Source organism: Typopeltis vanoorti, chromosome 4 (genome assembly GCF_054136105.1).
Source record: "Typopeltis vanoorti isolate ZY-2024b chromosome 4, IOZ_Tvanoo_1.0, whole genome shotgun sequence".
NCBI lineage: Eukaryota > Metazoa > Arthropoda > Arachnida > Uropygi > Thelyphonidae > Typopeltis > Typopeltis vanoorti.
Genome location: NC_143552.1, coordinates 77083562 through 77107386, shown reverse-complemented (window position 1 = coordinate 77107386; position 23825 = coordinate 77083562). Strand labels below are relative to the sequence as shown.

Here is a 23825-nt window from a genome sequence, read left to right as displayed (position 1 = left end):
TGACTTGAGAGGTAGCATAAATCACGTAGTGTGAGATTAGTGCAGCGAGAATGTGTAGGAAAAGAGGTCATTATGTATAGCGAGAATGTGTAGGAAAAGAGATCATTATGGGGGAATATGTGGATGCGTGGAGTATGTTTGAGGATAGAAGATAGTTATATGCAAGAGACGGATTACATCTGAATGCAGAAGGATGCAAGCATTTGGAGAGACTGTTGTTTTCTAGGTAAGTGAATGTATTGGGGCAGGGAAACTAGAACTGCACAAATGGAATGTAACAGGGTGTATACTATATTACAGAGTCAGGTGAAGTATGATGGGAGTAATAATAGCTAAAGCTGGGAATGCACTGGTTTTTCTATATGCAAATGCTAAGACCATTAGAAATAAAGGTTACTGGTATAAGTGAAACTAGGTTAAATGAGGAGCAGGATAGGGAGGGTAAATGTGGCAGTGGAGTGTTACTCATAAGAGATAAATTCCACACTCTCGGGGTGGAGAATCAGTAGAAATAACACTAATGGCTTTGAGAGTATATGGTGTGAAATAGAGGCTTATAAGACAAGATATTTAGTGGGATGTAGCTGCAGACCAGAAAAATATAGTCTAAGCAAATTAGTATAGCGATAGAAACTAGGCACAGGAAACAGCATGCAGTAATAAGGAACTGAATTTTTTAATTTCTTGAGGGCCAACTGTCTCAAATCACAAATCAAATCAAAACAGAAATAATAATTTATGGAATTATAAGGCAGGCAACTATCATAGACTTAGAAACCAGATTGCAGTAGTAGATGGATGAAAGAATAATTTAAAGGAAGAAGGGTCATTAGTGCACGGATGATAATTAAAAGTTGTTGACAGCAATGGCAGATTGTATACTTCGAGAGAAGAATATAAAGCAATTTGGAGTCAAATGGATGACAAGAGAAATTAAAACAGAATTGCAGAAGAAAAAAAAGATTATGGAAGACATAAAGAGAGAGAGGTGTGGAGAAGGGCTCAGGCTAGGAAAGTGACTAGTATTGTAAGGAGAAAAATTTGAATGTGAGAGGAGACTGGTGCTGCAATCAAAGAAGAATCCCAAGGAGATTTTTTTTTTGCTATGTGGCGAGTTGGAGGAAAAATGATAGTAGAGGATGGAGATGGTAATTGGGTGATCAAAGCAGATGTTATAAGTGAGCTGTTTATTGGTGTATTTCCATCCTGGTATAGCTGGCTTTATTCCTAGAAGGATAATGAGTGATGAAGTGTTAGAAGTGAAAGAAGAGGATGTATTCCGAATACTGAGTACACTAAATGATAATAAGGCAGGGGGGGGGCTAGATGGAATTTCACCACATGTTTTATGATAATGTGCAATGGCATTCTATCACCACCAAGGGTGATAGATGGAAGAAATAGGCCTGTTTGTATTTCTTCTGTTGCCCTAAGATTTTGGAGAAATTGTAAGAACTTGTATACAGCATTAGGCAGATTAAAGCAATACTATTTATGCAGGCCAACATAGAGTTATTGATGGGCACTCTTGTTTTAGTAATTTGATTGCATTTTATAGCAGAGTAACAAGAACAGTAGATAAGAGTAAAGTACAGATTATTCTTTTAAGATTACTAGGGTGCCACATAAAAGTTGATATTTAAGTTGCTACACATGGGTTTGTATTGGTTCTATGAAAAATATTAGAGAGTTGTATATGGGGAAGCAGTATCAAAAAGTAAGAAGGTTATGAGTGGTGTTCCTCAGGGTTCAATACTGGAACCACTGCTGTTCAATCTTTATGTCAATGATAATGTCACAGGACTACAGGGAGATGTTCAGCTATTTGCAGATGATGATGTGAAGCTTGAGAAGGTTATTAGTAATAGTGCTGATGTTTTGGCTCTTCAAGAGGATTTGAATAGGCTGGAAAGGTGGAGAAACGAATGGGGGATAACAGTTTAATGCATCTAAATGTAAGGTTTTAAAATTTGGGATCCACAGATGGAATGCTCTATACTCACTTGGTTGGGTTATACTGAAAGAAGTGGAGGAAGCAAAGGATCCCAGGGTGATTGTGGATAGAGATTCAAAGTTACAAGGACAGTGACAACAAGAAATAAAGGTGTGCTTATCCTATTGTAGAAAGCTTTGATCAGACTACATCAGGATTTCTGTGCTCAGATCTTGTCGCTAGGATCTGAAGGGGATGATGAAACCTTGGATAACTACAGAGATGAATAACAAAAATGACATCAGGACTGTATTGATTATGAGGACAGACTGAAGGCATTGGCAGATGACCAAACTTTGCAGTTGGCATGACTGCAAAGTTAGGTTGATAGAAGAGAAAGGAGACGTGATCGAGACTTTTAAACTGTTGAAGGGTTAATATCACGTTAGAACTGAGGAGATTTTTCATATGGTGGAACAAGGAGAATGGGTCATCCCTGGAAGATGCAAAAGGGAGTGGGGAGTAAAAGGGGTAAGAAATAAGTTTTTTGCATGGAGAGTGTTAGTAATGCATGGAATATATTGCCTGAGAGGGTAGTAAATGTGCAGAGAGTGGATGAGTTTAAGAAGTGGTATGAGAGACTGTTGACCTCCCATGACGAGTCCCGTGATTCATGGAAGTCACTAAAATAATAATGATATTTTTCTGAATTTCCAACCATCATTTTCAGAGGAACCTCTGTAGCCCAGTTGGTATAGACAAAGCCGCTTGGTTGGAAAGACCTGGGTCCATGATATGAGGAACCTTTACCTGGTCTCTTTCGATGAAAGGTGAGTTTAGCCAGTCTCACATAGAGGTAGAGTTTTATTTTTCACCCTGAAACTCTAGTTTTTCTCCCCCCCCCAGAACAGACCAACCAGCCCATCAACACACACAGATTACAGTCAGGAATCCTTAAGACCCAGCCATAGGTCTGATTCGTCAGCTATGCCAGTCCCAAACCCAGAGAAAATTTGCGGGGATTGAGATGGTGCCATACCTCCCCATAAAAGGAGCTCACAGTCGTTGTATCATCATACAAAATAAAATTTGCAGAGCACAAATCATAAATGTAGAAAACACATGGGACTTAACTGGGTTGCAAAAACAATTAAAATTTGTAAATGAAACTAACTAATGTCCTACCAATGTGCCCACCACTTGAGGACAGATAAAAATGAAGTTAATTCAGAAGTCAAATATGATCTTAGAATGATAGTCTCCCAAATCTTTGGCAAATTAATGCAGCCATGCTTGTTATGGTTGAGAGGAATACTTCACAGCTGATGCTGATTCTAAAATTAATCTCTCAGACCTATAGGAACTCCCATGCAGCACCATAAAAAAAAATAGATCTTGTTCGTCTGTACATGTCAGGACTAGCAAGTCATTTAATCCTGCATGAAGGACTATCCAGAGAATGGCTTGCCAATTCTGACATGCTATGCAGATGAACAAGATCTAGTTTTTGTATTCAAGGTATATATTAATAGATCAACTAGTCTGTCCAAATTAGAAGTTGCAAGCACAAGGAACTTCATACACTCCAAGATGTGAAAGAGAATGAAACTGATCCTGAATAAGCTAGTTGGTTTGAAAGCTAGGTAAGCTAGGTTTGAAAGTGCCATGGAGATTATATTTGCAGAAAACCTTAGCTATTTTCCCAATATACTCTGAATATAAGAGATGGGAAGTTTTGTCATCCTGTGTTTGTCAGCCACAGGAGATTGGGGAGCATGCAGTATTTTATCTATTTTAGAGGGGGGGGGGGGTTGTAGTTACTGGCTAAAAGTGTTGTGAAGGTGAGTTAGCTGGTCTCATACAGAGGAACATCAAGGGTCTTTGTCAACAAATCTAAGTTCAGTAGTAAAGGAGCTGTGTCATTTGAGCAAATAAGCCTGACCAAGTGTGTAAGTATTACTAGGATACCATACTTTTGGGACAGGTGATGTGATTATTCATATAACAACATCTAGTGTGTGTGTGGGTGGGTGGGTGGCTGTGTTGAATTTTTTCATTGAATAAAAGACCGATGATACTTGACTCTAACCAAGGTGTTCCATTAAAATTTCAGGATTTGTGAAGTGCTCCGTCGTAGGAAAAGTTTAAGAAATGCTGGTCTAGACATATTAAATACACTTTTTAGTGCACTTAAATAGCTAACATTTTAATGCTGTTTGTTTCTTTTTATACAGCAAAGTATATTTTAGAATGTTAGCTATTTAAGTGCACTAAAAAGTGTATTTAATATGTCTAGACCAGCATTTCTCAAACTTTTCCTATGACGGAGGACTTCACAAATCCTGAAATTCTAATGGAACACCTTTGTTAGAGTCGAGTATCATCGGTCTTTTATTCAATGTAAAGCTAAGCGTACACTATCGGCAAAGCAGGCTGTATTGCAGCGCAAAAATGTGACAGCTCACACTATAGGCATGCTAGGCTGCAGTGCATCGCACTGACCTTGCTTGTGACAACACATTTCCTAAAATAGATACCTCCATACTTCACTCGTGCTCGGAGGTGTCAACAACCACAGGCAGCTGAGTCAAGGCCAGTGCGTGGTGGCCTTAATAGCACAATCCACAAGCAAAGTGAGGAGCACCTGATTTTCAAACATGTTTAAACTTGTCGAAGCATTTAAAAACCATTCCAGGCACATATTAATTTTGATAATTTTTCACGGAACACTTATTCACTTTCTGCGGAACATAGTTTGGGAAACGCTAGTCTAGACTATGAGGACAAAGAGCAAACACTATTTACATAGCATAGTGAAACTGTTAGTTTATGTGCAGCTGTTCATTTTCTTGAAATTGGCTGCTATTTTTATTCAGGTTATTTTCCATGAAAAATAACCTGAATAAATAGCAACTTTCTATAATTCAAATATGTGAAGGAATGAGGCTTACGAAGGTCAAGCATCTCTGTCAATAGTGTACTGGCAAACAGTGAAGTAATATCAGAGCTGAATATGTCTGAATTGTTCAGGTTAATATTTTTTATTAAGATTTTAAAGTGAACAGAACTTTTGATAAATGAGAGAGAGTTGGCTTGTGATGGGGATAAAGGGATTCTTGCTAGTTGTTTGGAAAGTTTTGAAGTGGGATTGTCTGTTATCAACTAGTGAAGGAGGATACTGGATTTTTGACAACTTATATATCCAAGGATATTTGACATGGTAAGGTCTTTTGTTGACAATTTCTTTACGGTCTAAAATTCTCAAAAGAAAAAGTCTATAAATAATTTTTTTTTTTTTTAAAATCATACACTTTCTTTTGAGATATATTTGGCTCCTGATTTGTTATCTGTCATGCAAAGGAGAACTTAAGGTTGGTATTTTATTTTATTTTTTTTACTGTGATTCATAATGACAGTAGAATTACCTTATCTCCTTTAGTTATGATTTGGAGGTTTGGATTTTAGAATGAATTCTAGTCAGGTCCAGATAAATATTGTTATATTTGTGGTATGTGGGTTGTAGATAACACATTCAACACTGGTCATGATGTCTAGAACAGGTACTGGTCTAACAGTTATGACAAAATTATGACTGACTATGGGCATTAATAGTGTCTTCTATAAGCAGCAGCAGCAGCAATAAATTCATGTAAGTGATTCTGTTGATGGAAGTTTTTTTTTGTCACTTGGCTATGCTACTAATTATATATTTGGTTTAATTCTTTATCCAAGTGTGAGCAAACAAAGTTTGTGCCTGAAGTATTTTCAGGACTGGGGCAACTCGTGGCAAAGGTGGTATAACTTCTCATCACTTGCCTTAATATCCCATAATGCAAAGCACATCTCCTTGAGGACATGTATAATGCTATGCGTTAAGGGAAGGGTAACTACCGAGACCGGTTTCAATCTTTGAGGTCTCATCAGTGGGAGACTTGGATAATGGATTAAACCAAATATATAATTGGTAGCACAGCCAAGTGAAAAAAACTTCCATCAACTTATCTCTAATCCAGAGAATTTTAATAATAAGGTGTGGCACTTTTTGGCAACTGGTATATTGAAATATGATTTCTCCATTACTTCAACCTTAGTATCACCACCTCTGTGTCTGGCTCCCACTGATGAGACCTCAATAAAGTCGAAATTGGTCTGGGTCGTGATCCTTCCCTTAATGCATAGCATTATACGTCTGCAAGGAGATGTGCTTTGCATTATGGGATACTAAGGCAAGTGATAAGAAGTTATACCACCTTTGACACGAACTGCCCCGGTCTTGAAAATACTTCAAGCACAAACTTTGTTTGTTTGTTTGCACTTGGATTAAAGGATTAAACCAAATATATAATTGAAGTGATTCTGTTATAGTTACAGTCCTGGATGTGTTTTACTGTTGGAGGGCTTAAAATATTTTCAAGTAACAGTTTGGACTTTGAATTCTTTAGTGTCTGCAGTGTTGGAGATGGTGTATACACATCACCACAGAAGAGGATTTAGTATTTCAGTTAGTTCGCCTTGTAATGAAGTGATAGCAGCATTGATTTTTGCAAGCTCAATGTGGGTGTTTTGTTCACGGATTAATGCTCAGGTGACTGACATGTAGATATATTTTGCTAAAGCAGAATAAAATTCCTGTTTTGAATTTTAGAGACAATTAGGAATGGTATTGGTTTCCTGTCATCTTTTAAGGAAGTCAAGATTGTTGTCATACCAATTTTTGTTTCCAATAACCTAATTAATATGCTTTTTGTGCTATTGGTGTAGAATTTGAATACACATACAGGAAAATAATTTATCAAACTTACTAATAAACAGAAAAACAGGAGATTATCAGTAAATTATGCATTTAATATGGAGATGGGCTAGACATATTGCAAGATATAATATAAAATTGTTAAGACTGAGGAATGCAAAATAGAATAAATAGAGAAAACTTGGGGGGGGGGGATTTCTTTGTCTAGCAGCAGACGAGATCCAAGTTGAGAAGACTACAGTAGCGAACAAATTAACCCGAACACTCACATTTTCAAGAAAAATTTTAATTTTGCAAGAAAATTGCAAGACTAACTATTGCTTGATATAATGCCCCATTGACACCATATAACTGTAGCGTATTGAATAGCTTCTCTCTTGGCACCTTGTCACATGCCTTTTCCAAATCGACAAAACTTAAATACAGATCTTTGTTATATTCCCATGCTTTCTCGACTATTTGTCGTAAAGTGAAGATCTGATCCTGACAGCCTCTATTTGGCCTGAATCCAGCTTGTTCTTCACCAAGCTTTATTTCCATAATTCTTCTTAACCGTTTCTCAAGTATACTTGCATAGATCTTGCCAGAAACACTCAGTAGGGAAATACCTCTGTAATTCTCACATTCAGTTTTATTTCCCTTTTTATATATGGGTACTATAAGAGCTCTACTCCAATCATCGGGAATTCGTCCCTCTGTCCAGGCTTTCTGAATTATGCAATGCAGCCACTGTAAGACTCTTATACCACCATGCTTCAACATTTCTGGTCAAATATCATCTACTCCTGCTGCCTTTCCACATTTCAAGCCTTTGATGGCTTTTCTACTTCAAGTATGGATATGTATTCCTGACTGCATGCCTGGTCAGTGTTTTTTTTTTTTTTTTTATCACTGCTTGTTTCATTTAGCAAATTTTCAAAGTAATTACTCCATACTTCATGGAAATCTTTTTCTCCCGTTTTCATTTCACCTTTATCATCTCTAACTCCTTTTACAGCACTCTTTCCTCCATTCCTAAGCTTCTTCAACAACCTCCACAATATTTTGCCACCTTCTTGATATTTATTTTCTATGTTCTTGCCAAAGTCCTCCCATGACTTTTGTTTAGCTAGTTTTACACAGTGTTTAGTATTCTTGCATTTGTCTCTGTATTCTCTAAGAGCACAAGCTGACTTATTTGCCAGGAACTTTTGATATGCTTTCTTCTTTATCTTCACTGCATCTTTAACTTATTGTGTCCACCATGGAGTTCTGATTTTTCTATCCTTGCAGACAACCTCACCACATGCCTCTCTAGCTGACTCAATCAGGGCTTTTTTCAAGGCTTGCCACTGAATCTCCAAGGTTTGATTACTGTTCTCAAACTCTTTCATTTTTTCTTCAATAATCTTTGTGTATTTTAGTCTACAGTTCACATGCTCAACTTTTATTTGCTTGAAAACTTTCTTACATATTATTCTTTTCAATATGAAATTCAATTTTATTCTGCTCAAGACTAAATAGTGATCACTTCCAATTTCAAATCCTTTGTACACTCTGCTGTCCTGCACCAGGGAGAAAACATCACTATCAACAATAACATAGTCAATGAGACTTTTCTTATTCCTTGCCTCTTTTCTCCATGTGAATTTGTGCACATTTTTATGTTGAACATGGTGTTAGTAATAACCAGTCCATGTCCTGAGCAGAAATCCAAAATATTTGCCATTATTATTAGCTTTGCTCTTTTCCACAAATTTTCCTAAAATATTTTTGTATGTCTCACAATCATTTCCTACTCTGCTATTTAGATCCCCAACAAGGACCAACTTTTCCTTTTTCATTGTGTCAGTTGCTTTTTCTGAAGCCTCAAAAAATTCCTCCACTTCTACCTTAGTAGAACCTTCTGTGGGACCATAGCCACAAATAAGTCTCATTGTCCAATTCCCCATTCTCATATTTGCCCACATTACTCTACTTGAGACTGCCTGCCATTCAAGAAGATTAGCCTCGCATTTTGTGTTGAATACTATGGCTACTCCTTCTTTTCCTTGATTGTCATTGCCTGAATATAACATTTTGTATTTATTGCTCAGAAAGATCTCACCAGTTTTTGTCTTTTTTGTTTCAGTCACCTCTATTATGTCATGTCGATCTGGTACTTATCTAATTCCTCAGCTAGCTCCATTTCTTTGCCATTCAGGCTTCTTATGTTGATAGTACTGATCTTTAACTCTGTGATGTTGAGTTGGGGTGTGTTTTCAGATTTGTTCCAGTAGCTGACTTTTCGCTGTTCGCCCTGGTTCCCTGGCGAAAACAACGGGGGCCTTGTTTAACCGGGCGACGCCCCAGTTGGCATGAAATTTTGTCATGTTGTACCATCATTTTTTATTTTGGTTTAACCAATAAGAATACAATTTGGTTGGCTAAATCCCAAATTGCCAGCCCATCCTCATTTGTTCAGTATCCAAGTAGATACCCAACAGGGTGCACCACGAGAAGGTGAGGATTGGACATTAGGTCAGAAGCCCTGGTCGGTTCTCTGCATTCCTTTAAAGGCTACGTGGAGATCTCCTCTCAGTTATACAGCTTTGACCCTAAAGCACCCCTCTGCTGGAACATAGTTTTTTAATTGTTTTCTTAACCATCAGGAGAACCTGCCAATCACTCTAACTCTTTTGAATGAAGAAGGGTGACACTTTCCTAATGGCTTTTCACCTGTTGCACAGATGATTAGAAAAACTGATAAATTTATACTGGTATTGCATGTCATGTTTCTTACTTCTGTTATCAAAAAGTGTATCAATGGTATCATTACTTTGCTGGAACTTTGTTAGGGCCACTGAAACAACTGAGGATGAAAGATTCATCCTTTCCTTCATGCTCACACAGTGATCAGAATACATTATGCAAATTATGGAGACAACTACCTGTTAGAGTAAAACTTCAGTTTAATATAAACCACAATGAGCACTCGATGTTTCGAACTTCACATTAGGGTCATCATCTGGAGTATATACACATATATACAAAGAAACAAGCTGCATTACAATCTACATGGCATGCTAAAGTTATTGACCAACCGGTACAACTATTGGCCTGACCTCTGGTGAAAAAAAAAAAACTTACTACATCAAATCTAGAGTCCTATTATTATTATCAATTAGGTTACAAAATTTAATTAAGCTGGAGAACAACATGTTTATAGAAAGGAAAAAATTAATAAATAAAAATAAAACTATTACTTGTATAAGTATACATATAGATTACAGTAAACTGGTATGAGTAGTGGCCAATAAAAGCTGAAAAATTGCTTAAAGTCAGGGTTTGCTGGAAACTAAGTGGGCTGAATGTGTACCATCCAAATTCTTGGGATTTTTATGCCACCATTATTGTTAAGATTGAGGTGGTTAATCAAAATTTCACAGGCTTCTTTAAATTTCCATTCATACCAGGTTTTTGTATGATGTGATGTGCAAGTACTTTTCCAATCAATTTGGTGTAGGATGTTAAGAGCATGATCTGAGAGGCCTGCTTCATCAAAATTGTTAAATATAATGTGTCATTTGTGCTCTTTTTTTTTTTTATTTTTTATTTTTTTTTTTTTTACAGATAGAGATTGTACGTCCAGTTTCTCCAATATAAGGTAAGTTACAGGTGCAATAAACTCAATGATGTGCCAATGGGGGGAAGGATCCTTAAAGGAGTTGAATATGTTTTTTAATTTTAAAGGTGGTTTAAAAGCAGAATTAAGATTGTAATGGTGTAAGATTCTATTAATTTTTTCTGATAACCCTTTAATGTATGGAATAGCTATGGTTTTACTGTAATCTATATTATTTTTTTATAAAGTTTTATAAAGAACTTTATTAATAGTATTTTTGCTATAGCCATTATTTATAAATGTATTGCTAATAATTTTTAATTCTTGTTTAAGTGCTTGTTCATTAGAGCAAATTGTTATAGCTCTGTTTTTGAGGGAGTTAATGACTCCAAATTTTTGCGAAGGGTGGTGATATGAGTTAGAATGTATATATATTGGCTGGTATGTGTAGGCTTGCAGTGAACAGTGAAGGATAGACAGCCTGAGGAAAGATGTGTGACTAGCATATCCAGGAAAGGGAGCGAGTTCTGATTTTCAATTTCAATAGTAAATTGTATGTGCTCATGTTGTTTGTTGAAGTGGCTAAGGAATGTGTTTGAAGTTTGGCGACCTTGTGGCCAGATAACAAAAACATCGTCAACGTATCTAAACCAAACTGTAGGTTTCAGAGTAGAGGAATTAAGGGCATGTTGCTCAAATGCTCACATATAAAAGTTAACAATTGGGGGGGGGGGGAGTGAGCCCATTGCCGTACCTTCTTTTCACGCAAGGATTCATTTTTGAGTGGTTTTCTGTTCAGTGCCATCCATCCATCCATCCACACACACACACACACACACACACACACACACACACACACACACACACACACACACACACACACACACACAAAATATAACACATGAAAAACTTATTTTTCAGCACTAAATGAATGTATCATCATTTACAACTGGCATAATAATTTTCAGTGACTCAGGTCACATCACTGGTTGTTTCTTCAAAGATATTTTAGGATAGAATGATTTATACACAAAATAGTATCTTTGAAAATGGAACACAGGAAAATGGAATAGGACTAAACATTCCACAGACAACTCTTAAAATAAAGAATTATAATTCACTGACATTATACAATTTTTAAATAGAATAATTTTAGAGAAATGCTTGAGTGGTTTTCTGTTCAGTGCCAGCCAGCCAGCCACAGCCACACACACAAAATATAACACATGAAAAACTTATTTTTCAGCACTGAATAAATGTATTGTCATTTACAGCATAATAAGAGGCATAAACATATTTTCAGTGAACTCAGGTTACATCACTGGTTATAAAGTAAAATAACTTTTTTTAGTGCAACTTTTGGCTCATAGAGGTAGGGGAGTTATAATTTGCAACAGCTTGAGAGGAAACAGGATCTAAAATTCTTGAAAATGGCATTATGTAATGTATGGGTAATCTCCAGTAATGATAGTTTCAATTAAGTTTAAAAAATTGTTGATTCTAAAAAGCCAACAGCAAAGACATATGAATTTTAATATTCATGGGTGTGCTAGTTTCTAGCACACCCATGCATAGGGGACATCTAAAGAGGTTTTTTCCCTCTCCCCCAAAGGTAGATATTTTAAAATAATCCGTTAAATAAATATCTTACCTTATTTTCTTCTAATAGTTTTGCCTTTGCACGGATATCAGAACACATATTATCATATTTTTTCTTGTGAAAATCAAACTGTTTTTGTGCAGTTTCTAGCTTCATAGGATCTTTGCTTGAATTTGTAACATTCTCCAAATCATTTCTGTATGCATCATATTCTAATCTAAAAAGTTTAAAATAACTTTTTTTTTTATTTGGAATTTAAAGTTATTAAAATCTGTATCAAGAAAACTAAAAAGAGTGGAAATAATTCTTCTATCATATTTAATACCGAGCAGTCATTCAACATGTTCCATGAAACCAATGAGGTATGCTAATGTTCAATGGAAATTAACTGAAATGCTTCATGTCTAATAAATGAATTAATAATACAATTCCAATTTTATAACAAGGAATACAAGAGATATGGAATCATCCTTGTTCTAGTTAAGCTGATGTAGATTGCCCTTGTCTCTTAAAATAATCTTGCAAAGGAAACATGATGAGGTGCTGTTTCCTATTTAATAAAATGATCAGCACCATGGCATGTTAAAACTGTACAAAGATACACCAATTAGTTCTGACGATGAAAGTGCTGAATTCTATGCTGAAAACACAAAAATGAATAATAATATAGGAATATATGGAAAAATATTATAGAACAAATTAATATTTTATCTGGTTGTTTTATTTAAGATAAAAAAATCATAGGGCTACAGAACAATCTTACAACAGAAATAAACAAACAAAAAAAATGATAGAGCACTGTATAACCATACTTAATTTATCCAACTACAGTTATCAGAACAGCGGTTCGATAAACAGCAGATTACTATATTTGGGTTTTATGCACTATAAAATTGTCCATTAAAAGTGTTTTTGATACTATTTTTTTCCAAGGAACACAACTCCCAGCTGTTCGAGAAAGATTAAAAAATTCCCCTCTTCACTAACCCATGCACAGCATTGCTTTGCATTTGATATTTTGAGAACTCTAATGCACAAGGATGATAAAAAATAAATTTCAGATGCATTCAATTCCCGTTTGCTTCATCAACATCATCAAATTCCTGACATGTACCCTCAAAGGGTGTACAGGATATGATAGTATTACATGAAAAATTTACATCATTACTAACTTCCTATCTACAATTTTCCTCTAAATCAGTCTGTTACTTGTCAAGACTCTAAGGCACTTTTGTACCGTATCAATCCACCTATACTTTGGTCTTCCTCTGGGTTGTTTTCCTGCCAAACTGGTGGAGAACACTTGTTTTGCTAATCTTTCCTCGCCCATTCTATTTAAGTGACCATACCTCCTGAGATCAACTCTGCTAACGCATTCCTGGATGCTGACAATGTCAAGTTCTTTTCCTAATATCTTCGTTTTTAATATGATATTGCCATTGATGCCATCTGTTCACGCCTCTAATCTTTCTCAGGACTCTCATATCTACGGTCTCTAGTCTTTGGTCAAGTGTTTTACTTCTGACCCAGCTCTCAGATCTATAAGTTAAAACTGGTTTGAACACTGTCTTGTATACAGCTAATTTAGTGTTCTGACTAATTTCTCTCTTCTTCCATATGAATTTATTCAATTGAATTCCTACCATACCAGCTTTGTTGATTCTGGCCATAATAATATTAAAAAAATTGTTGCTTCCTGTGGGTTACGATAAGAAATACAATAAAAGGCTAACATGAAATAAAACATTACTAAAATAGAATATGTGTGAACAGTTACAACATAAGTTGAAAATGGAAACCACATGTGGTGTGAGAGCTGGCACAGGTTAGCTATTGTTCAGTAATGTGTGCAAGATAGTGGGCTGAAAAATAAGTCTCACCTGCAAAAAGATCTAATGAGCGATTTCTAAATATCACATAGGATCATTCCTTGGTTCCCATTGAGTGTGCCTTATGAACAGATGACCATAGCAGATTCTTTTATGTTGCAAGAAGTAAAGTTCTCTTCTGTGTAAGGCATGGAGCTCTTTTCCCATTCAAAGTTATGATGAGCATGGGAGAAGTGAAAAGCTAGGCCTGAGGTATCTTCTCTGTTATTATTGATGTATCCAATATGCTTGTTATATCTAATTTCCAAATTTCTAAGTGTATGTTTATGTGAAAAAGGCCACAAGAACATGTGTGGTTAGGTGAATTCAATAAGCTTCGTATAGTCAAAATGGGCTTAAAAGCGGCATAAGAGTCAAATCTCATGACTCTTATGTCATGAGATTTGAGGAGACTGGTGATTTTGAGAGAAAGTCTACCAGTATATAAGGGATGGAAACAGAAGTTCTGTACAGAATGTGTACAGAACTTCTGTTTCCATTTTTTGGGATTTGGTTGCAGGGCATGAATAAAGAATAGCATGTTTTATACCATTTTCGTATCTGTTCCCTCCTGACACCTCCCAACTTTTCAGGCATTATCTATACTCCAATTATTTCAAACAGAATAGGAAAATTTACAAGCAGAAATCTGGCCTTGCAATGAGAACCCCTCTGCCTCCTTCATGGAAAACTTGAAAAAACATTTCCTCACATCTACAAACAAAAAAAGGCCTTCAATTTGGTGGAAATACACAGATGATGTCTTTATTATTTGGAAATATAGTGTTGCTGAGCTGCCTGATTTTCTTTCATCTATCAACTCCTTCCACCAAAAAATAAATTCACTTTGGAAGTTGAAAATGATGGAAAACTACCTTTTCTTAGTTGTCTTAATTTTGAAAAAAAACCAAAGGAGGTTTCTTTTTAAGAGTATACTGAAAGCCCACTCATACAGATCATTATGCATTCTATTATAGTATACTGAAATACCCCACTCATGAAGAAATATTAGGACCACAAAATTCTAATATTCTCTACAGAACTTCTGTTTCCAGACTTTCTCTCTAGATTGCCAGACTCCTCAGATCTCATGATGTAAGAGTGGCTTTCAAGCCCATTTTGACTATATGAAGTTTATAGCATTTGCCTAAAAACCACAACCCTTTCTACAAACATTCTGGAGTTAATAATATTGTGATCTTTCTAGAGAGATCGGGCAGACATCTAGACTATTTGAAATTAGATAGAATGAGCATATTAGAGATGTTAATAACAACAGAGAAGACAGCTTTGACCTAGTTTTCACTTTTCCTATACTCATCATTGAAACATAAAAGAATCTATGGTCATCCATTCACAAGGTACATAATAAGGCCCAAAGAATGATTCTATGTGATATTGGGAAATTGCTCATTAGATTTTTCTGTGCATCAGACCAATTTTTTAGCCAACTATCTTGCATGCATCACTGAACAAAGCCAAACCCATGCCAGCTCCCATGCTCCATGCAGTTTCCATTTTTATCAGATATTTGTTGCTTCAAGTAGGTTATGATAAAAAAAAATACAATAAAAGGCTAACATGAACTAAAGCATTAATGAAATACAGAACATGTAGAAACTATTACAATATAAGCCTTTTATTGTATTTTTTTTTTTTTTTAATCTTAACCTACACGAAGCAACAAATATTTGTGGTGAAACTAGTCAGTTATCATTTTTCCATATTCTTATGACCAAATAAATAGAATGCATGGATTTCTCCTTAATTTTCTTCCTATCCATGCTACTATAAATAAATCATCTTGCATGTAGGATAATAATATTGGGTTGTTGCAAATGAAACGGCCGATTTTAAGGATGATTGAAAAATAAGAGAATAAAAAGAAGAAGAATACCTGTTTAATCAAAGTAATCTCCAGCAGCATCAATGCATTGTTGCCAACATGTGGCAAGGTTATTTATACCACATTTGTAAAACTCAGTGTCTCTGGAAGTGATGAAGTCCTCCACTACCCGATAAATTGATGCGTTGTTGGCAAAGCATTTCTTGGACAAAAAATAGCTCAAGTGCCAGAAAAAATGGTAATCTGTTGGGGAAATGTCAGGAGAGTATGGAGGATGTGGCACAATTTTGTATCCCAAATTGTTGATTTGCTATATGGTTGACACTGCTGTATGTGATCGACATTATCCTGAAGCAATAGGACTCCATGTCTATTCACAAGTGCTGGTTGCTTAAGGCACAATTTGTCTTAACTCCCAACCACTGCGACGAACATGTACGATTGTCGTAGAATATCCACTTCTCATCCACAGTCACAATTCATTGCAGGAACCTTTCTTCTTTACTTCTTAAGAGAGAACAGCACACTTCTAAAAGCCTGATGAAAACAATAGTGAGTTCGTGAGGCACCCACTTGTCGAGCTTCCTTACTTTTCCTATTATTGCCAAGTGCTGTGAAACAGTTGAGAAGTGTACATTTAGTGTCTGGGCGATCTCTCGTACAGTTTGTCGTGGATCTGATTCGATTAAATCCTTTAATTCATTCAAATCAATGGAGGAAGGACGATGGCCAAGGGGTTCATTTTGTAGCCTCAAATCTCCTGAGCAAAATTTTGCAAACCAATGGAGAGTGGATCTCTCATTAGTTGTTCCTCCACCGAATGCTTTATTGATGTTTTTTACTGCAGCCGCTGCAGAATTTCCATTTAAACTTGTAAAAGTATAGCAACCTTCATTGACTGGATTCCATGATTGATTTGATCTCAGTAGTATTCAATGTTTAATGCTCATTGAATGAAACAAATACTACAATTGCATCACCCACGTGTGACACTGTCACATGACATAAAAATTTGTATATATCTCAGCGCTTGCTTTCTTCAGCAACCACTAGAAACCTGACAGTCATTCAACAACCATTTCATTTGCAACAACCCAATAATAATAATAAAAGAAATAATAAAGTAACATGTAATTGATTCCAACATATATTCCTATCAACAAAATTTCTTCTTTATTACTTTCTACAAAGAATAAACTGTCTTCTCTATCTTTGGCTGCTGTTTACCAAATACCTTGCGAATGCGTGGTCTCTTATTTTGGACAAACTGGCCATTCTTTGGAAAAAAGAATAAAAGGACATCAATATTATATTGATTATAACAAACCTCTGAAGTTTGGTCTGGCACAGTACAGTATTGACTCTACACATAGTGTCCAGTGGTAAAGCAGTTCTCCTCCATAGATGCAGATTCGAATATGAACGCTTATTCAAAGAAAGTTGTGACACTATCTTATGCCGACCTAAGTTAAATAGAAATGACTGTATGTTTCTCTCAAAAATCTGGGAGACTTTTATCTTATGTAAAAAACCATTTATCTTAATAGATTAAATTTGTTATTTCTATTATTTCCTAGCACGTGGTAACAATTTTATTTTAATAGGTGATCCGCCAAACGTTTTGCTTGTATTCCATTCCTATTACTGACACTGAAGATGTACTATTAATTTTAGTATGAAATATCCGTCCTTTTACTAATTAAAGCTATCACTGTGATTTTTACGTGTTATTTTATTATTTAATTACTATGCCACAGGTTCCACTAAAAAATCAAAATAATAAAAGAAAATAATTCACGTAATGGTGAAAACTTGGAATGCTGTTTACAATTAAAAATCAACTTATTATGCAAACATGAGATGGTGTTGGTGGTGGTAGTATCTTAAAATTGTGTTTGTGCTTAATTCTAATTAAAAATATCTATCTTGTATTTGAATAAATGCAGAATAATAAAAATGTTCAAGGTAAAATGAGCAACCAGTGAATTGTCACCTATAGTATTGGTGACACTTCATTGGTTAGATATTGGTTAAGATAAACATTCTGGCTAGAATTTAACAGTCTGGTTATAATTTGAATTTAAAGGAATAAAAGGAGGGAAGCTGTTCTATAATCTGATGGTATGTATGTATACAACTGTGCAAGTTTACCATGTCACATACAGCTCATATGCATAATTTTTTCACTAAGTAATTTATTAAATTAAGCATGTTCAATCAGTTTTACATTTTCCAGACCTATGTTTACCTTATGTACTATATAAACTAATGCAAGGTATTAATAATAACAATAATCATGTGCTCTACACCCCAGGGAGAAAGTTACCATAACAAACAAATGCAATTTTAGATAACTATCAGAGAGAGAACTTACCTGACTGATTCCAGATGCCTTATAGTAAGTAGTGTATCCTCCATTGTCTTATTACATAACGTGTTTAATCCACTCAAAAAGAAATTTAAGGCATCTAACAAAAGTTGCCCATTTTTTATTATACGAGTTTGTGATACAGCATTATAAGTAAACTCTTTTTCTAAAGCAGGTGTTTTATGGGATAGATCAGAAAATGCCAATCCCAAATCACTCTGGCATTCAAGCAAAGAACTGAACTGAGTTGTAAAGTTTTGAACCATTTTCATAAGATTTAGGTAGCTTCTGTGGCTGTTACGGATATACTCAATTTCTGCTTGCAAAGTAGCATCTACAGTTTTTGAACTCTGTAAAGGATTACAAAATTGCTTTAAGTTATACAATACAATTATATTAATTATACATATTTTTTTAATCTAGAAAATATTCCAAAAAAAAGAATGAGTTCAAAATGAAACAAACATTCTGGAGGGTCCTGAAATGCAGAGCTGTCTTAATATAACTATAGGTTCATACTAGTTTTGAAATGGGTCACTTAGAGAGTTATGTCACACATAAAGTAATTGTGCTTCATAGAAAACTAATGATAAATAAAACTTATGTTAGCTTTGAGTAATATTTCTCTTATACACCAACAGCTCAAAGAAGTTTTACAAAGTTCATCTTTCTGAACTGATATCAAAATTGGAGATGTTAATGTCAGCTCTTTGCTTTATGCGGATGATGTTATACTTCTAAATAAATCCGCTACAAGTCTGTAGTAATTAATTGGTTTGATTTTTAGGGATTGTAAGATTTCTTCATTTGTTTTGTGGTCCCACTTGGTATATCCAGCTGTTTTTCTGAGGAACTTCATTTCTGTTGTTTGAATTCGTTTTTCATCTTTCCTTTTCATGGTCCATGTTTCGCTTCCATATAGTAGAGTTGGTTTTGACAAGACATTATATAGTCTGATTCTAGTGTGTTTTTGTACCAGGGATGGCTTAAATATACTATTTATTATGCCATTTACTTTGACAAAGTTTGATATTTTAGTGTCTATGTCTTTTTCTTCTTTGTATGATAGATCACATCCCAAGTATCTGAAAGTGTTTACTTGTTCTAGTATTGTATTATCTATCACTATTTTACTTCTTATTGGGTTTTCTCCTTTGAATGCCATTATTTTTGTTTTTTCTTTGGATATTGTCATATTATATTGCTTTGAGATATCATTTAATGATTTTAATGATCTTTGTAAGTCATCTTCTGATGTAGCTAATACTATTTGATCATCTGCAAATAGTAGTGTATCTATCTTCATTTGCGGGGTCATTTGTATACCAAATGGGTTATGCTGTTTCCAGATTGTTAATATTTCATTTATATATATATTGAAAAGCAGAGGTGAGAGGGTACATCCTTGTCGTACTCCTCTTGATATATCTTTCCATTCTGAGGTGTGTTCTAATTTAACTGCTATTTTATTTCCTGTATATATTTCTTGAATAGATTGTAAAAGTTGGTTTGGTATGTTTAAATTGGTTAATATTTTAAACAATTTTTGTCGACTAATTTTGTCAAATGCTTTTTCATAATCAATAAACGCCACATGAGTTTCTTTTTGAAATTCTCTTCTCTTTTCTATTAATAATTTTAAAGTAAAAATTGGATCTATGCAGGATCGGCCTTTTCGGAAGCCATTTTGTTCTTCTAGTAATTTGTTTTCTACAATGCTGCTTAGTTTCTCTTTTAATATTCCTGCATATATTTTATATCCTGTATTCAGCAGGCTAATTCCCCTATAATTATTGCAATTGTCTTTATTTCCTTTTTTATAGATTGGGATGACCAGTGCTTTTTTCCAAGAGTTAGGGGTTTTTCCGGACATCCTAACCATATTAAAAAATTTCAAAAGTCTTTCATTAAATTTTTCACCTGCATTTTTGTATAGTTCTATATTTATATTGTCTTCTCCTGGCATTTTCCTATTTTTCATCTTCTTTATTATATTTTTCAGTTCTAAACATTGTGATATTTTCTATTAGGTCATTCTTTGTCTTATAAAATTTTAATTCATTGTTCTCATCTGTCCAGAGATTTTGGAAATAGGTCACCCATTTTTCTAAATCTATTGTTTGTATTTTTATCTTTTCTTTTATTTCTTTATTCATGTATTTTATTACTTTATAGGTTTTGGTTTGTGGCTTAAATAAATCCTTTTCTAGTTCTGTTATGAAATTGTTCCATCTTTCTCTATGTTTTTTCCTCTTCTCGTTTTGCAATTGCACTATTTCTTTTATACTCTATTTCTGTTTCTATTGTTTTGGAATTTAGCCATTTCTGGTAACTGTCCTTTTTGGTTTTTATTATATTTTCTATTTCTTTGTTCCAGTCTCATAGTGCTCTTTTTCTAATCCATTTGTGCTTTATTCCTAAGGTTTCTGTTGCTGCTTTTGTGAGAATCTGTTTCAAATTTTCCCATTCATCTTCTATGCCACTTGATTCATGTGTGGTTTCTGTTTTTAAGTTTGTGCATTTTTGATATTGTAGTCTAACTTGAGGATCCTGTAATGAAGAAATTTTGTAGCTCGGCTGGTAAGAATTTTCAATTCTATGTGTTTTTAGCCACTTTGGTTTAAAACGAATTTTTGCTGATACCATATAATGATCAGAGTTTAATTCAAAGCCTCGATATGCTCTTACATCTAAAATTAACTCCGCTAATTTAAAATTTGTGATAACGTAGTCAATTACTGATTTGTATCCTCTGGCTGACCAAGTATACTTATGTATTTCCTTGTGTTTAAACATTGAATTCATTATTCTCATATTATTATAAATGACAAAATCGCGCAATCTGCGACCATTTTGATTACATGTATCTTCGCCAAATTTACCTATGTTTGTTTTGTATTTTTTGTTTCCTATTCTGGCATTTAAATCTCCTGCTAGCAGTAAATAGTCAGTTTTGTTTGTTTTATCTATGGCATTCTGTAATTCTTTATAAAATATATTACTGTCTTCTTCTTTTCCCTCTTCTGGTGCATATGCACCAATTATTGTTATGTGGCCTCTTAATGTCTCGAGTCTAATTTCTATTAGTCTTTCATTCAAATAGTTGTAATATACAATATTGTTCTTTAGGGATTTATGTACCATAATCATTATACCTGCTTTTGCTCTTTCTTCTTTTTTTACCCCACTGTAGATTTGTATATAGTTGTTTGTTTCTTTTGTACCTTTTTGTTTTTTCTTTGTTTCTGTTACTATACATATCTTTATGTTAGCTTGGTTTAGTTGTTTATCAAGTTCTTCTTCTTTGTGTGCAATGCTTCTCACATTCCATGTTGCAATCTTCATTATGTGTTCCTTTTTCCAATTTCGTTTACCGTTTCCTGGGTTGTGGTCTTTTCCCTGACAGTCCGTCCGGCTTTTCTTTGCATGAAACTTGAAAGTATTTTGAATTTCCCCAGGGCAGGTTACTAACCTATCGCTGGGTAAGTCCAGTGGTAGGGCTGCTACCTAACGCCTCTGGACAGGCAGATCTAACAGCATTTACTCTGTTAGGGTGTTAAGGTTATACCGCCCATACTTGGTCGCCAGTGCCTCGTTTGTACTTTTAGAACAGGATGGACCACGGGAAGGTGAGGTTGACATTTGAGTGGGAGAGGCTATGTATTGCGCTTCACCACCCCTTCCACCCCGATTGTACTAAAGTATATTCTACCCATAATGTTTCATAGTATAAACATCATGAAGAGTGAAAAAATAAATTAATTTATTGAACTTACTAATATTCACTAGTTTTGTATACTCAGCATCATCAGAGCACAAATTATAACTGTGACAAGCGCTCTACACTAAAACATTAGAAACTATTCTATCTTTAACTGAACACAGAACTAATGTCCTAACAAGGCACCCTCTATAGGCTGGTCAACAGTAAATTTAATTTAAAGAGGTCAAGCTATCTAGTCACATAATAACTCTCTCTCTCCCAGATCTTTGACAAATTAATGCAACCATACTTGTTGGCAGGGGACGGGTTCTTCATAGCAGATGTTGATTGCTGATTCTAAAAATAGTCTTTTGGACCTATAATGACTTTTGTATAAAACCAATGTCTTCTTCCATTTAATCCTATATGAAGGAATATTCAAAGCATGGTCTGCTAATCCTGACTAGCCCTGAAGATGATTGTGGATGTAATTTTTGTGTTCTTTAAGGCAGATGTCTATCGATCTAACAGCCTGTGGATCTACCAGGCAATGGAGCAGTCCTTTATCACAACTATGCTAAAAGGGATAATGTGATTTTTTTTTAATTAAAGGATTATTAATTTGATATACCTGTATGCATTCTGTTAAGGTAATAATAGTAAATAAACTTGGTTTGACTTAATTGAGATGATATATAATTAGAACTGCCAAACATAAGGAACCGATAACTGAATGTAGAAATACATATACAAGAGAGCCGAAAAAATGTGAATAAAAAAATAACAAAACATAAATTACACAAACTATGAATTCAAAAGAACTAAAAATAAAAATATGGCAAAAAAAAAAAAAAAAAACTTTAATATATACACAGCAAGCCAACAACATGATGGATACTGGCAATTTTTGTTTTAAAATGGTTATCAGAAGAAGATAGCAGAAAATCGATTATTTAAATTAAATGGTCAGCACCTGCCATGATGCTGGCTTATTGTATATATAAAACAGGTTTTCTTTTTGTTATCTATTTAGCTTTTTTTTTTATGAGTTCTTTTAAACTCAGAGTTTGCATAGTTCATTTTTTTTTTTTGTTATTGGTTTTATTCACTTTTTTTTTTTAAATCTGATATATATATTTCTATGCTCAAGGTTTATTGTCCTTATGTTCAGCACTTCTAATTATATGTGTCATCTCAGCTCTGATCAAGTCCTGAACCAAGTTATTTACCATCTTTACCTTCAAACAATGCACACAGGTAGGTAAAATTAATAATTCTTTAAATAAATTGCATTATATCTCTTTTAGCCTAATTGTGATAAAAGGGCTGCTCTACTGTCAAAATAGTTTGCTTTTAAATTTAATTTAATATAAAATTTCATTTATTTCTCTATGCAAACACAAAACAAAAAGTTTTGTTTTCTCCAAAAAGAACTTCAACTTTTAAGAAGAACCCTGTTTTTGGAAATTGTTGAGGTAAAAGGTAGAATAATAAATCATGAAACTATTCTGAAACCTATTGGAATACCATAGACTATTTGATGTGAAAAAATAAAAATGTCACATTACAAAATTCTGAATTTCCTTTAATAAATGAATCCAAAGAATATATCTCATAATTTAAAAAATAAAGTAATAAAGTAAGGAAATCTGATTGTACATATTTCAAATATTTCAATGTCATTTTGGCAACTGTATTTGGGAATGGGAGACAAAAAAAAAAAAAAAAAAAAAACTGCAACAGCACTGTTTGTCAACATTCAACAGCTCATAAAAATGCAGACTATTGCAATAACTACTTGTCTCGTCCGATTCAAAGATCAGGAAACATGCTATAATTATAAAACTGTAGTTTTTGTGATTTATGCATAAATCATCTTCAACTAGGCCAACAGATTCCCATAACAGAAAACTTTTTAATGATTTTTTTCCTTTAAATTATTGGAAATAGGATAACATTATTTTCAGTTCTGTCAAACATCAAAAACATATACAAAAACATGTATACGTTGTTTAGACTTTACAAAAAGTCGAAACAATGAAACCATCATCATCATCAACTTTCTGCCATTTACCCTCAAGGGGTGTACAGGATATAATAGTACTACATGAAAAATTTATATCATTACTAACTTCCGACCTACAATTTTCTGCTAAATCAATCTGTTACCTGTC

The 23825-nt window shown here is 34.4% G+C and overlaps 1 protein-coding gene across 1 annotated transcript in view; it reads right to left on the bottom strand.

Annotated features, from left to right (window-relative positions):
- Positions 1-23825, bottom strand: part of LOC150107423 (arfaptin-1-like) — an 80522-nt gene that overhangs the window by 13671 nt on the left and 43026 nt on the right. The window contains exons 4-5 of the mRNA XM_090391877.1: positions 17955-18298; positions 11918-12083 (exon numbers count right to left, since the gene is read on the bottom strand). Of these exons, the coding sequence (XP_090248003.1) occupies positions 11918-12083; positions 17955-18298 (510 nt within the window). The remainder of the gene's footprint in view (positions 1-11917; positions 12084-17954; positions 18299-23825) is intronic.